At 39.7% G+C, this 14,139-nt stretch overlaps 1 protein-coding gene across 1 annotated transcript in view; it reads left to right on the forward strand.

Moving 5' to 3' along the window:
* Positions 1-9,664, forward strand: part of PPP1R3A (protein phosphatase 1 regulatory subunit 3A) — an 81,703-nt gene extending 72,039 nt beyond the window's left edge. Inside the window, exon 4 of the mRNA XM_044280316.1 lies at positions 6,818-9,664. Within this exon, the coding sequence (XP_044136251.1) occupies positions 6,818-8,968 (2,151 nt within the window). The 3' untranslated portion in view covers positions 8,969-9,664. The remainder of the gene's footprint in view (positions 1-6,817) is intronic.
* Positions 9,665-14,139: the final 4,475 nt, after the last annotated feature.

Raw genomic sequence — 14,139 nt, forward strand, 5'->3', positions numbered from 1 at the left:
CTGTTAATGGATTTAAATTTTACTGCAGGCCAGTGGACTACAGGCCCCAAACATTATTCATTCACCGGAGAGAAAACATCAAGTGATTATGTGGCTGGAGATATATTAGATGGTCATTAGATATCAATTTGAATGCAGGCCAGAGGAGTACAGGCCCCAAACATTAGGCATTCACCGGACAGAAAACACCAAGTGATTATGTGGGTGGAGGCATATTAGACGGTCATTGGATCTCAATTTTACTGCAGGCCAGTACAAATACATGTCAAATACATATGTTTAAAATAACTAAAAATATAAAATTGGATTAAAAACAAGGCTAACGAAATCAACCCTCTTGAAAAAGCCCCAAATGATAATAGTTGAAATTCAATAACATGTGGTCATTACAGGTGTTCAATTCCTCCGAGGCCCCAACCATTATGCATTCACCATACAGAAAAGATCAAGTGATTATGTGGCTAGAGGTATATTTGACGGTCAATGGATATCAATTTTGCTGCAGGCCAGTGGACTACAGGCCCCAAAAATTAGTAATTCACCAGACAGAAAACATCAAGTGATTATGTGGCTGGAGGTATATTAGACAGTCATTGGATATCAATTTTACTGCTGGCCAGTGGAGAACAGGCCCCAAACATTAGGCATTCACCGTACAGAAAACATCTGTGGCTGGAGGTATATTAGATGGTCATTGGATATCAATTTTACTGCAGGCCATTGAAGTACAGGCCCCAAAAATTATTTATTCACCGTACAGAAAAGAACAATTGATAATGTGGCTGGGGGTACATTAGGCGGTCACCGTATAACAATTTTACTGTTGTCCAGTTAGATTACAGGCCCCTAAAATTATGCATTCACCGTACAGAAAAGATCAAGTGATTATGTGGCTGAAGGTATATTAGACAGTCAATGGAGATCCATTTTACTGCAGGTCAGTGGACTACAGGCCCCAAAAATTATTAATTCACCGGACAGAAAACATCAAGTGAATATGTGGCTGGAGGTATATTAGACAGTCAGTGGATAACAATTTTACTTCAGGCCAGTTGAGTACAGGCCCCAAAAATTATTCATTTACTGTACAGAAAATAACAAGTGATTATGTGGCTGGAGGCATATAAGACGGTTATTAAATTTTAATTTTACTGCAGGCCTGGAGTACAGGCCCCAAACATTAGGCATTCACTGGACAGAAAACATCAAGTGATTATGTGGCTGGAGGAATATTAGATGGTCATTGGATAACAACTTTACTTCAGGCAACTGGAGTATGGGGTCCCTCTTTAAACACTGGAGCATAAAGGCCCCCATTTGCACTAAATTAGAAGCAGTGGAGCGGCCTTGCTCCTGCTCATTGCCCAGGAGAATGTCGTCCTCGGTCTCCTCCCCCCATACACGGACAACACCAGGGATCCCAGAAAAGTTTAAAGCCTGCTCTTCTTGCTCCTCCTCCTCCTCCCCCCAGGTACCATCCGCTTCTGACTCCTCTTCAGACTCATGCTGACTTGTCTCAGATGGAATGCAATGCACGCTCCAGAAGGAAGGCAACTGACCAGTTTGGTGATCTCATCAAATGGCTGCAGAAGTCTGCATGCGTCACACATGAGCAGCCACTGGCACGGTGAAAAAAGAACAAGCTCCCCAGAACCTGTCCTGCCGCAGAGTTCGTAGAAGTAGTCGTTAACGGCACTTTTCTGCTGAAGCAGCCTATCAAGCACATACAAGGTATAGTTCCAGCTCGTCGGACAGTCACAAATTCGACGTCTAACGGGCAAGTGGTGTGCATCAGCAAGATCTTCTAAAATAGCTCGAGATTTTCCTGGCCTGCCGCAATACGTCCTGGACCCTGGGGTATTTGTAAATGAATAGCTGCACGACTAAGTTCAGGACGTGTGCCATGCACGACATGTGTGTCATTTTGCCCTGTTTCTGCATGCTCAGCAGATTGGCACCGTTGTCGCACACCACTTTACAAATTGTCAAATTGAGCGGGGTTAGTTACTGATCGGCCTGTGACCGCAGAGCTGAAAGGAGTGCAGGAACGGTGTGGCTCTTGGCTTCCAGGCACAACAGCCGCAGCAGAGCATGGCAATGTCTCACCTGGCACGTCGAATAGGTTCTGGGAAGCTGGGGGGTGCAGCGGAAGAGGCAGCAGCAGTGGAAAAGGAGGAGTCAGCCAAGGAGGAGATGGAGGATGGAGTAGGAGGAGGAGAAGAAGCAGGCTTGCATGCAATCCATGGCAGTAACACCAAATCCACACAGGTGCCACGGGTTACATTCTTGCCGGCCGTCAGAAGGTTCACCCAGTGGGCAGTAAAATGTATGTAACTTCCCACGTGTCTGAAGGCCTATGAGTCCACCAGTTTATATGGCAGTAGTTCACGGGCTAGCAGTTCCGACAAGCTGGTAGTCAGCCATTGGGCAAGAGGGTTTCCCAGAGTCATAAATTTTATGAACATTCGGCCCACAGAAGCCTGCCTTTTGCCAGATGAATGTGACGACGGCATGGTGGATGGTAGAGGACAAATGGGAGGAGAGAGGAGAAGGAGAAGAGGCAGGACCTTAAGCGCCGGGAGTGTGTCTTTGCGGGTCCTGACGGTGTTGCTCCCACTGGGCTTGGTGATGTGAGGCCAGGTGCCTTCTTAAGGCAGTCATCCATAGGTGAGTATTGGACTTACCGCGATTTATGCGTTGACAGCACAGGCTGCAGACGGCAACACTATTATCAGCAGTTGACACATTAAAAAAGCTCATACTGCGGAGCCATGTGCCAGCATCCTGGGAGCGCCAGATGTAGCCATGCATGGTGGATGCCTCACTCCAAATGCATTTGCAGTCTGCTTTTTGCCTTCTGTGCACCGCGAGTTCTGCCTGCTTCTCTTCCTTCTCCTCCCTATCTGCTGCTCCATCTCTCCCTCTGAACTCCCCTCCTCTTCCTCTCTTGTGGGCACCCACGTGACGCCCATCAACACGTCATCATCGTTAACTTCACCACCGCTGACATTAGAGTTCTTGGAGTAGACAGCAACAGCAGGGACCACAGTCCTTGGGCTAATCTGGATACTGTCGTCAGACCGCTGGGTGGCGGCCATTGCTACCTCGTCTTCCTCATCCGATGCCAAGAATGGCTGCGCATCGGTAAGGTCTGGGAATGGATGGGAAAATAATTCCCTGACTCGAGTGGAGTGACTATGGTGGTGGTGGTGTCTTTGGGGGTGCACACAGCAGAGAGTGAGTAGGGTGCTGATATAGAGGATGAGGAGGGTGCAGAAGCGGAAGGCTGAATGAGCCACTCAACCAACTCTGGTGTGTCCTTTGACGTATTCGCACGCACCTTCTCCAACTTCCCACTTAGGCTCCGGCCTGGTGCACCTGCTTGACCCCTACCACCCCTGCAGAATGGCCTGCTTCTTCCTCTGCCTGTCATTTTCAAAATGATCCTGTGACAAAGTCCCTATATAAGAGCAGTATTTGTGGAAGCAGGTATATCGCAGACCTCAATCAATATTTTGTGGAATCTGGTATATTAATCCCCTCTATCAGTATTTTGTGAAAACAGGTTTATAGAACCCAATAATGAGTATTTGCTGGAAGCCGGTAAATCAAACCCCTTAATCAATATTTGGTGGAAGCTGGTGTATTGCAGGCCTCAATCTATATTTCCTGGAAGCTGGTAAATCAAACCCCTTAATCAATGTTTTGTGGAAGCTGGTTTATCTCAGGCCTCAATCAATATTTGGTAGAAGCCGGTATATCAATACCCTCTAATAGTATTTTTTGGAAGCAGGTATATAGAACCCAATAATGAGTATTTGCTGGAAGCTAGTCAATCAAACCCCTTAATCAATATTTGGTGGAAGCTGGTGTATCGCAGGCCTCAATCTATATTTGGTGAAAGCAGTTATATCAAACCCCTTAATCAATATTTGATGGAAGCTGGTGTATCACAGGCCTCAATCAATATTTGGTGGAAGACGGTATATAGAACCCAATAATGAGTATTTGCTGGAAACTGGTATATCAAACCCCTTAATCAATATTTGGTGGAACCAGTTGCAATTAACTATTCGAATAGCAGTTGTCCCTCTATATAGCTGCAGTATCTCAACAGAACCGCACACAACTGCTGCACAATACAAATTCACTATAATATACTTTCTATGTTAGAAGGTATATTATAGGTATATCACACCCCTCAATCAGATTTTTTTTTTAGGGGCAAACAGGTTTATCACACCAGTTGCAATTAGTCATTCCAATAGCGTTTGTCCCTCTATCTAGCTGCGTTATCTCAGCAGAACCGCACACAACTGCTGCACAATACAAATGCACAATATACTTTCTATGTGGTATATTATAGGTATATCACACCCCTTAATCAGTTTTTTTGGGGGGCAACAGGTATATCACACCAGTTAAAATGAGTTATTCCAATAGCGTTTGTCCCTCTATCTAGCTGCAGTATCCCAGCAGAACCGTACAGAACTGCTGCACAATACAAATGCACTATAATATACTTTCTATGTTAGAAAGTATATTATAAGTGTATCATACCCCTCTGTATGTCACACCTATCAATAGCACACCTATACCAGTCCTTAAAAGGACTTTTGTGGCCCTATTAGCTAGCGTTTGGTGTTACTAACAGTCTGTCCCTGCTCCACACAGCAACCTCTCCCTACACTGGCAAAAAACAGAATGTAAAATGGCTGCCAGATAGAGTTTATTTATAAGGTAGGGGGTGTGTCCATGTGCTGAATTGTCTCAATTGGCTGTCCTGTCCCACCTGATTGATGTGTCATGGGTCAAAGTTCTGCACAATGCAAAGAATATGGCCTCCGGCGGACATTGCCATATGTTCGCCTGTTCAGCGAGCCGCGAACGAGCAAAGTTCACTACGAAACGACCGCCAGGCCAACCGCAAGGCGATCTCTATTAGTGAGCTCAAGTAATTAACATGAAAGCCTGGTGTGGAGAACTGAAGTTTGCTGTTAAAAGTAGCCATCGAACTGTTGATCCCTGAGATGATAATGGTCTCAATGGACTTCAAAATTTTTATCACACGATGGTCTTTCCTGGACTGTTGTAACTTGAAACCTCATTCAATATACAATTCCACAGACAGTCTAGATCTGTGGCACATGTGAACGGCTATAAGATCCAACCTGACTAGTTGTCTAATAGTGCCTTTTTTTATTGTCCTCCCCTCTATCTGTGCTAGGATGAGTTTCTCATGTGGAGTCCAAGGGAGGCCAGCTGCAATATATTTCCTGGTTTAATTTACTGTACAAGACCCTAAAATTCCTTGTGTGCGTAAAGGGGTTATCTGGGATTTTCATATTGTTTGAGGAAGCCACTATTTTGATATTATAATTTTTTTCTTATGGACTTATATTTTGGAGTCTTTGAAGTCATTTACTAGTATCACTTATAATGAGTTATGCTCTCAAGTTACATTTCATCTTACAGTAGTCAAGTCAGAACCCATTAATATGGTAAGAAAAGGGGCCATTGTATAACCTTCATGGCTTTCATGGACTTTCACAACTGGAGAGCCAAATATTATGAATATGCATTCCTAGTTACATTCGTTTGTATTGTTTACTACAAAATGTTATTATTCTTCAAAGATTCAATAACACAGATATCTGCAGAGAGATTGGCAAAAGAGAAGGATATTATTGGTTACCAGGGATACATAGGGAGGAAAGGAGAGAAGCCATACATTGTAACACAGACTTTCTATAACTTTAAGATTTTGATCTTGTAAAAGCTGAAATGGCTTATAGGAAGTAGCTTTTTTATTTTGCCAGAAACTGAAGACAAGAAGAGGTTGGAGCAGAAAATGTTGAGGCTCCTAGAAAAAAAGTACATAGATTCAATAATACAGATATCTGAAGAGCAATTGGCAAAATAGAAGAATCTTAATGGTTGCCAGGGATATAGAGAAAGGAATGGGGAAAAGCCATACATTGAAAAATAGACTTTCTATGCTTTTTTGATCCTGTGAAATGGCTTATAGGACGCAGCTTCTTATTGTGCCAGAAACTGAAGACAAGAAGATTTTAGAGCACAATATGTTGAGATTGCTAGAAAAAAAAGTATGTTTTCTTTTTCAGCAAGAAGTATACCTTTGTATTGTGGTTAATTCTATCTGGTATATCCAACAGTGTAGCAATAATGTACAAAGAAAACTAATATAAATGCTCATATGTTGAAATATTGGCATGTCTATTTTTATCATGAAAAATTTATAAACAAGCAGGAATTATTTAAAAATAGTTTCTTAAAATGTATCTTTCTCAATATGTGCATGCAGGTTTAGATTAACACATATTTTAATACTGCTTCAGTCTATTTTGAATTAAGCCAAGTGCATTCAATTCCCTCAGCTATCAAGCCCAGGCAAATGTAGCCCTTACTCCTATGAGCTGCAAAACCTCTCCTACACGCACCACGGGCAACATTCAGAGTGCCTGGGATATACTGACAGGTATGATTCTAGGTAATTTACTCTTTATCCGTTTATAGGGATTTACTGATAAACATTAACTTGCTTGTTATGCAATGGTCAGTGAAGAACAGTGAATGTGAAGATATGTGCACTACCCCCACATAACTGTTGCATCCTGAGTAATAAAATGTGTCTAACTCTTTGATTATTACCCAGATTTGTAAAGTACAGGAGCATGGTTGCACCAGTTTGGCAATTCACATTATAAAATGTATCTCCAAAATTGATTTGTTTGTTTAAGTGAATATTCAGAAAGAAAAATAACACTGACGACTATATTTTTCTTTTCAATTCTAGTTAAGTCAGCGGCTCATGAATGCCAGAATCACTTCTTCTGAAGAAAATAATAGCTCTGGGTTTTCTGAAAAAGCTATTTCCCCAAATGAGCAACAACTTGAAGGACTTACATATCTGAAGAATACTTATTCTGGTATATCAGCCAATAATAAACAACAGGAAGAAGAATGTGATGATATTGGTGAATATCTTCCTGGGACTGAGGTCACCCCATCTAAGGAAACAAAAGACGTTATCTCTTTATTAAGCAGTGATCATTATTCTGGACTTTACGAGTCCAGAAAAGAGCTCACAAAAACACAGGAATGTTTGGATGGAATTGAAGAAACTGATTTATATTTTCATGGCTCAGAATTAAAAGGACAAGAAATAATATCACCAGTGATTATAGATGAGGTAATACAAGAAGAACCATGTCAGTGGTCATCAACTGTAGAGCAAAATGAAGACTCCTCAAGTGACAGCTGTCTCCAAATATCAGAAAGTCCATGTATTCTACAAGCTGACACCACACAGTTCACAGAGATAGCAGAAGTTTTGGATGATAATGCCAATCCAAATTATAGCCAGAGCATAGTTATGTTGCCATACTTTTTAACACAAAACACAAAGGGAATAAAAGATGAGCAAAGTTTGAAAAGTAGAAGTGAAACAATTGAGAATGACACACTCCTGCCAGCAACAACAGAACATACAGGGCAAGAACATCTCATGTTATTTTCACAGCAGGAAGACTTCCAGAGTATTTCATATGAATGTAAATCTTCTGGTAATGTCCTTGAAAAGGAAAATACAGAACCAAATGAAAAGGTTTGTAGCTTTACATCTTCAAGTGATGTTTACCTGTTCAGAGAGGGCCAAGTGAGGAACGTAAGAGATAATGAAGCAATGGAAAGTACAAATCTTTTTCCTTCCGTATGCAAAGATATTAAGCATGGAGATGATGTCACCAAGCTATCAAATGACAAACAATACATTTCTGCTGGGAAAGAAAAAGAACTCTCTGACATTACACCTGCTTCCTCATCCAAACAATACTATGTTACGGACCACGATAGTCACAGTGATAAAGTACAACGGAAAATACAAGCTACTGATAAAAATGTGGTATCAGAAACAGGAGATCTCAAAGACAGAGCTGTACATGCAGTGTATGATTTAGAAAAAGAATCACCAATGCTCGACTGCTCACCATCATTCACTGCAACTGAGAATGTGACCCAGAGCACGTTTCATGAATGGCATGCAATGGGAAGTCTTCCAAGGGAGCAGACACAGGGAAACAAGGTCATCATTGCTAAGATAACAGAAGAAAAAGGTCAAAGTCAAACAAGTTCTCAAGATAGACCAGGTAGCAAAGGCTCCTATATGGATATTGGTGATACTGAGAATGTAAGAGCACAGAAAGAGATTGATGAGAAGTCAGCGCAAAAAGTCACATTTGTGTCAGGGAAGAACATAGAGCTCATCTATGAAAACATTGTATCTAATAATAAAGGAAGAGTTGAAAATGTATCACATTTATCTACAGAACATGTACATTATGGGGGTGCTGCAGATATTTCCAGAGAGCAGTATGAATCACAACAGTATGATACCAGGTTGACTCACATAGATGAAGAAAATGTTGTAGAACATGATGTTCCAGTTACCCAATCCAGTAATGGTTTTACAGCATTGGGGCAGGATCTAGAAGTAGGATCCAATCATGATATAGCAGCTGAAAAGGAGACTTTAGATTTCACAGATGCTTCACAAGTGATTATAACAGGGGACACAGAAAACACAGATAATGCATATTCTAATGTGCAGGAGGGATATGTGGGGCCATCTATTCTTATCAGTGAACCTGATGATGAAAGGGATGATCAATGCTTGGAAGTAGAAGATGGTAAACTTGAGGATACACAGAATTATCACCATGATGACACAGCATGTCCTGACCAGCAAATTCAGACTGACACAATGGCCACAGGGCCTATGACTATGAGTCAAGTAAGCTCTAAGGTCTTCTGTTTTATAATGTTTGTGGTGTTTGCTGGCCTCATGTATCATTTTGATTTCCTGGTATGTTTTGCGCTCTACCTTTTCTCATTATACTGGCTATACTGGGAAGGAGGCAGAAATAAAAATTCTGTTAGAAAGGAGTAGCCGTGTTGCTCTGGAATTTAATTAACTGAGGAACATCAAGTCAAGTGATAAGTGGACATTAGTGGAATAACATACTTATCACCAGCTTTCTTAATTGATTGTTATTTGAGATAGGACCACATGAAAGTGATATCAGAAGTTGCAAAGTATTTACATCTGCAAAAATCTGGGACATTTATTATCAAATATTTTTGATTTGCATTATGTGTAAAGTGAATCTCAACCAGGTCTGCATGCCACACTCCCGAAGTGTACTTATTTCTGACATATAGTTCATAAAGTAAAGAGGTGTTGGTCATAGCAACCAATCAGATAACAGCTAAAATTTCACTTTATAAAGAATCCTTGCTGTTACAAAAAGTACATATAAAAATGAAAAGGATGCAATTTTCCTAGATCTCATGATCATGTTGTTAATTTAAGCAGACCTATTCCAAACTCAAGATGACATTCAAGTTCAAGTTAAAGTTCTGAGAACCCCATCTTCACTTTTCATTTTAACTACTTTTTTAAAGGGAACCTGTCATCAACTTTATGCTGACCTCACTGAGGACAGCATACAATAGTGACAGAAATCCTGATTTCAGCAATGTATCACTCATGAGCTAAAATTAAGTGGTTGCTGAGACCCAGCATCATAATCATTGCAGTACAGGCTTTGAAAAGAGTCAAATCTACCTGAGAAGAGTCATGGTTATTCACAATCTCCTGCTCTCTCACCCATCTGCTGATGGTTGGCAGTTCTCTCCTAGATAAAAAGGGGGAAAACGCAGTAGAAGACTGTCAATCATCAGAGCAGGGAGAGCAGGAATTTATGAATAACCATGACTTTTCTCAGGTGGCCGTGACTCTTTTCCAGGTCCAGTCTGCAATGATTGTGATGTTGGTTCTCGGCAACCACTTACTTTAAACTTTTAAATGACAGGCCGCCCCAAATCAACTCACCTGTCTCTACTTTATACTGCCGTAAGTATGGGCAGCATACAGTTGAAAACAGGTTCCCTGTTTACATAGAACAATACATAGTACAGTACATGGCAAGAGTGGTTGAGAAAAAATATCTTGGCATATAGAAAAACCTTTTGTACTGAGTGTCTTGCTATATAATTGATATTACTGGTATATTTTCTTCTGTGAGAGAATGATTTATGTCAAACTTGCTGTTTCTGCTTTTAATATAGACCATGGAGCTAAATATTTTATTTTTAATAAAAGGGATTGTCTGGTTTTCCACATCTAAAATTACAATATTGGTTAGCAACTATAAAACAAAAGCATTCAACCATTTGTAGGACAAGGGTCAGTTTAAGAAAAAAAAATGCTGTTGAGCTACACTGAGTATTAAAAGGGAAAAATGCCTATGAGATCATGAACAATATGACTGAGATAGAAATTATTTTCACCCTGGTATCAAGTTTTATTAATGCTATACCCTCCCCGATACCACTAGTGCACAATAGTATATGCAGATGCCAACATCTAGGAAGCCATATGCAGGAGAGACATGTCACCTCTAAGCCAACAGTTGGAGTACACTGTCGTAGAGCAATTAACACAGTATAAGTTTTTCCACTGAATGTTATCTAAACGCTCACATCTGCAGACCCATTGTGTTTGCAGTAAGAATTCATTATGAACTTTTGACAGGGAGGGACCATGTATCTAGTAACCCAACTATCTCTCTCAGTTCACCTGTTGCATTATTATTATTATTATTATTATTATTGGTGTTGATCGCAAATATTCAAATCACTAATTTTTATCGTGAATATTGGCACTTTGAGAATTTGCGAATATCTAGAATACAGTGCTATATCTTCGTAATCGCAAATATTCTAGATTTTTTTTCAGCAGTACCCATGAACCCTCACTGCTTCTTGCTTATGGGCCAATGGGAAGGCTGCAATATAATTGACTTTAGGAGTAGTGTTGATCGCAAATTTTCGTATCGTGAATTTTCGTATCACTAATTTTCCAATTGTCAATTTTCGCAATCAAGAAGATAATGGCTGGAGATCACGAATTTGCGAATATATGACGAATATTCACCCAAATATTCGCTAAATGTTGTGAATTTGAATATTGCACCTGCTACTCATCACTGATTATTATTAACAACATATATAGACACTTACCTTAGCAGGCCAATGTTTTTCTGTCCATTCACAAGCTTAGCTGACCTTGGGCATTTTCCATAAAAACCAAAACATAAAAAAGTAAGGCAAACTACCAGTAGTACCAAAGTAAAAGAAAAAATGAAAAATACAATTTTTACTCTTATTAACCATCCTCTTAAGAACTTGTTTTGTGTTTAATCATTATTACTTACATCATTTGGTAGTGTACGAAGTGTAAAGCTACCCATACACATTAGATGTAAATGGGCCAAACCCAATAATTTTGGCATGGCCATCTAATGTGTATGAGGATGTCCTGATTTACCTCAGGTAGTAGATGCCAGAGAAAAGAAGGAACAGATTGGTTTTAACATGTGCAATCCTTTACTCATGTTAGGGGTAATCCCCACAAGAGAAGTCTGCTAACAGCTTATTCTCCTTCCCCATTGGACACACATGCTCATAAGTATGGGGTAGTTGGAATAGCTGTCGGTTGAAAGAGTGTATGGGTACCTTAATTGAACTTAAAATAATATCAAGCTATATTAGAACCCGTTTTTGCACTAAATATGAGTGCAGTACCTTAAAAAGTTCAGTGTATAGAAAGGTTTAACTATATAGCATTCTGCCCTCAAGGATGACATCCTTTTACATATTCCTTAAAATGAATGTACATGACAAGCCAGACAATTTTACTGATTGTTAATGACCATTTAGGTGCTATTCATCAAGGTAACATGCTCTGGTACCACATATATCTGTCACTTTGTTTCAAATATTAGTTTTATTTTAATAAAAGCTGTTTGAAAATATATTTCTGTCTATGCTACATTTCAATAAAAAATCTGGTAGAAATTCTGTCGTGCGAGTTTCTTGTTTACAATACAACTTACTACTGAGATGTTACTTCGAACAAAAAAGAACCATACCTGCAGGGAAATGTCAAGCTTAAGTAGAGGTAGATGGATAGATAAAAAAAAAATAATTTGAAAAAAAAAAATCCTTTTCCATTCCTCTTTGTATGCTTTCCCAATCATCGAGTGCAATAGATAGATGGAAGCAATTTTTTTTGTGGGATGAATTTTCAGTAACACTTTTTTGGAGCCATTGTGGATTTTTGATCACTTTTTATTTGTTTATTTATTTAAAGAGACCGTTTAAACAAAAAAACAGCAACTTTGGATTTTTTATTCCCCCCCCCCCCCCCCCAAAATGTTCACTGTACGGGGTGAATAATGTCTTCCTTGTATTGTATAGGTAGCTACAAATGTGGTAATACCAACTATGCATATTTAGTTTTTTCTTCTTTCTTCCTTTTTTTATGAAAATAAAAGTGTTTGGAAAGGGAAAAGATGATTGTATTTTTTTATTACAATTTTTTTCATTTTTCCAAAAACTTTTTTTAACCTTTTTAAATTTTTCTAAGACCATTAGGGAAATTGAACCTGCCATCCTCTGATCACTCATATAATATACTGCAATACTTATGACTCAGCAGTGAAGGTGGGGTGCTATCTGTGTTACACAGCCAGCACACACAAGTGATGGTACAGCCACAGTCCCTGAGCCCACACTATCATTGCACCAAAATAGTATGATGGGAAATACCTTCCTGTCATGACTACTATTACGATACAGTGTGAAAAGGGGTTAAACCTATTTTATTCCCTCATTCCATAGCAAATCATCATCACATCGTCACAATAGCAACAAGGTATAAATGCACTGCACAAGTTTAACTATGACTTACAATATTTTAGAGAAATAAGTTAATAGATAGATAGAAATAGCATGCAGTTCTAGACAATACAGAACTGAAAAGTTAAATAGTATTAACAAATAACTTGAAACCTATTTCATAATAGTTATTAGTATGCAGATTTGTTGCATCAGTTTTGCTAGCTGGAAGTATGAGATCAGCAGCATATTACTCAACCACAATATTGGACCTCACACGGCAGAGACTGCCAGGAATCTGATACTAGCAACTGTTGCCATGACCTTTACATTTGGATGATGCAGACAGCAGGACACCTGGAGCTGCTCATCAAAATGTGGCCTCCTACACTACACAAGAGGCAAGCTATTTTTAAGAATGCACGTAGCCCATGATTATGAACAGCTCAATTGCTGAATCATCTTTCACCAAGTGCCTTGATCAGGATGCACATGCAATGCTATGACAAAAATGAACACTTTCCAACCAAAATAATTACCATCATCATATAGAATAAAAAAATAAAACATTTACTGTATATTAGAAATAAGAAAAATGATTCTGAACTAGTCAGATTTATTAAAATTTTCATAAAAATTCTGCCAAGCAAATCTAAAATTTTGGCAATTTGCTTCGACTGAATAATGCAAAGCATTACCATCACCATTTTACTGAGAAAATTGGCGGGGAAGAAGGCTGAAAGGATGATGAAGATGGAGGATCACATGAGCTTGGGAGGGAGGTAGATTTCCCTGATTGGCTCAGAGGCTGACAGAGAGGCTGTGAGCCAATCAGGGGCAGGGTTTTGGCATGTCCTTGAGACATTGGGCTTGCTAAGAAGCCAGAGACACCATTCTGAGCTTAGCTTGCTCTCTGAGAGCATGTGTCTTGAATGTGTCTCACAGTTACATACACAAGCCAGACATCTTAGTTAGTTAGGTAGATTGAATCAAGAGGTAGAAAACTCAGTTTTTTTCCGGGAAAGAATAGGGTGGTCACTCTGAGTTCTTTGTGTGTGCTTCATACTGAGAGCAGATGCTGGCAGCAAGTGGAGAGTTCATTTATGAACTGCAAGTTCTGCAATCACCAAATCTTTCACCAACATTAAGATACTTTTACACTGGCATTTCTGGGTCCGCTTGTGAGATCCGTTTCAGGGGTCTGCTTGTCAGATCCGTTTCAGGGCTCTCACAAACGGCTAAAAACGGATCAGTTAAGCCCCAATGCATTCTGAATGGATAAGGATCCGTTCAGAATGCATCACTTTGGCTGCATTTGGTCTCCGTTACGTTTTTTAGATGGTCACTAAAATGCAGCTTGAAGCGTTTTGGTTACAG

Source organism: Bufo gargarizans, chromosome 2, assembly GCF_014858855.1.
Source record: "Bufo gargarizans isolate SCDJY-AF-19 chromosome 2, ASM1485885v1, whole genome shotgun sequence".
Classification (NCBI taxonomy): Eukaryota; Metazoa; Chordata; class Amphibia; order Anura; family Bufonidae; genus Bufo; species Bufo gargarizans.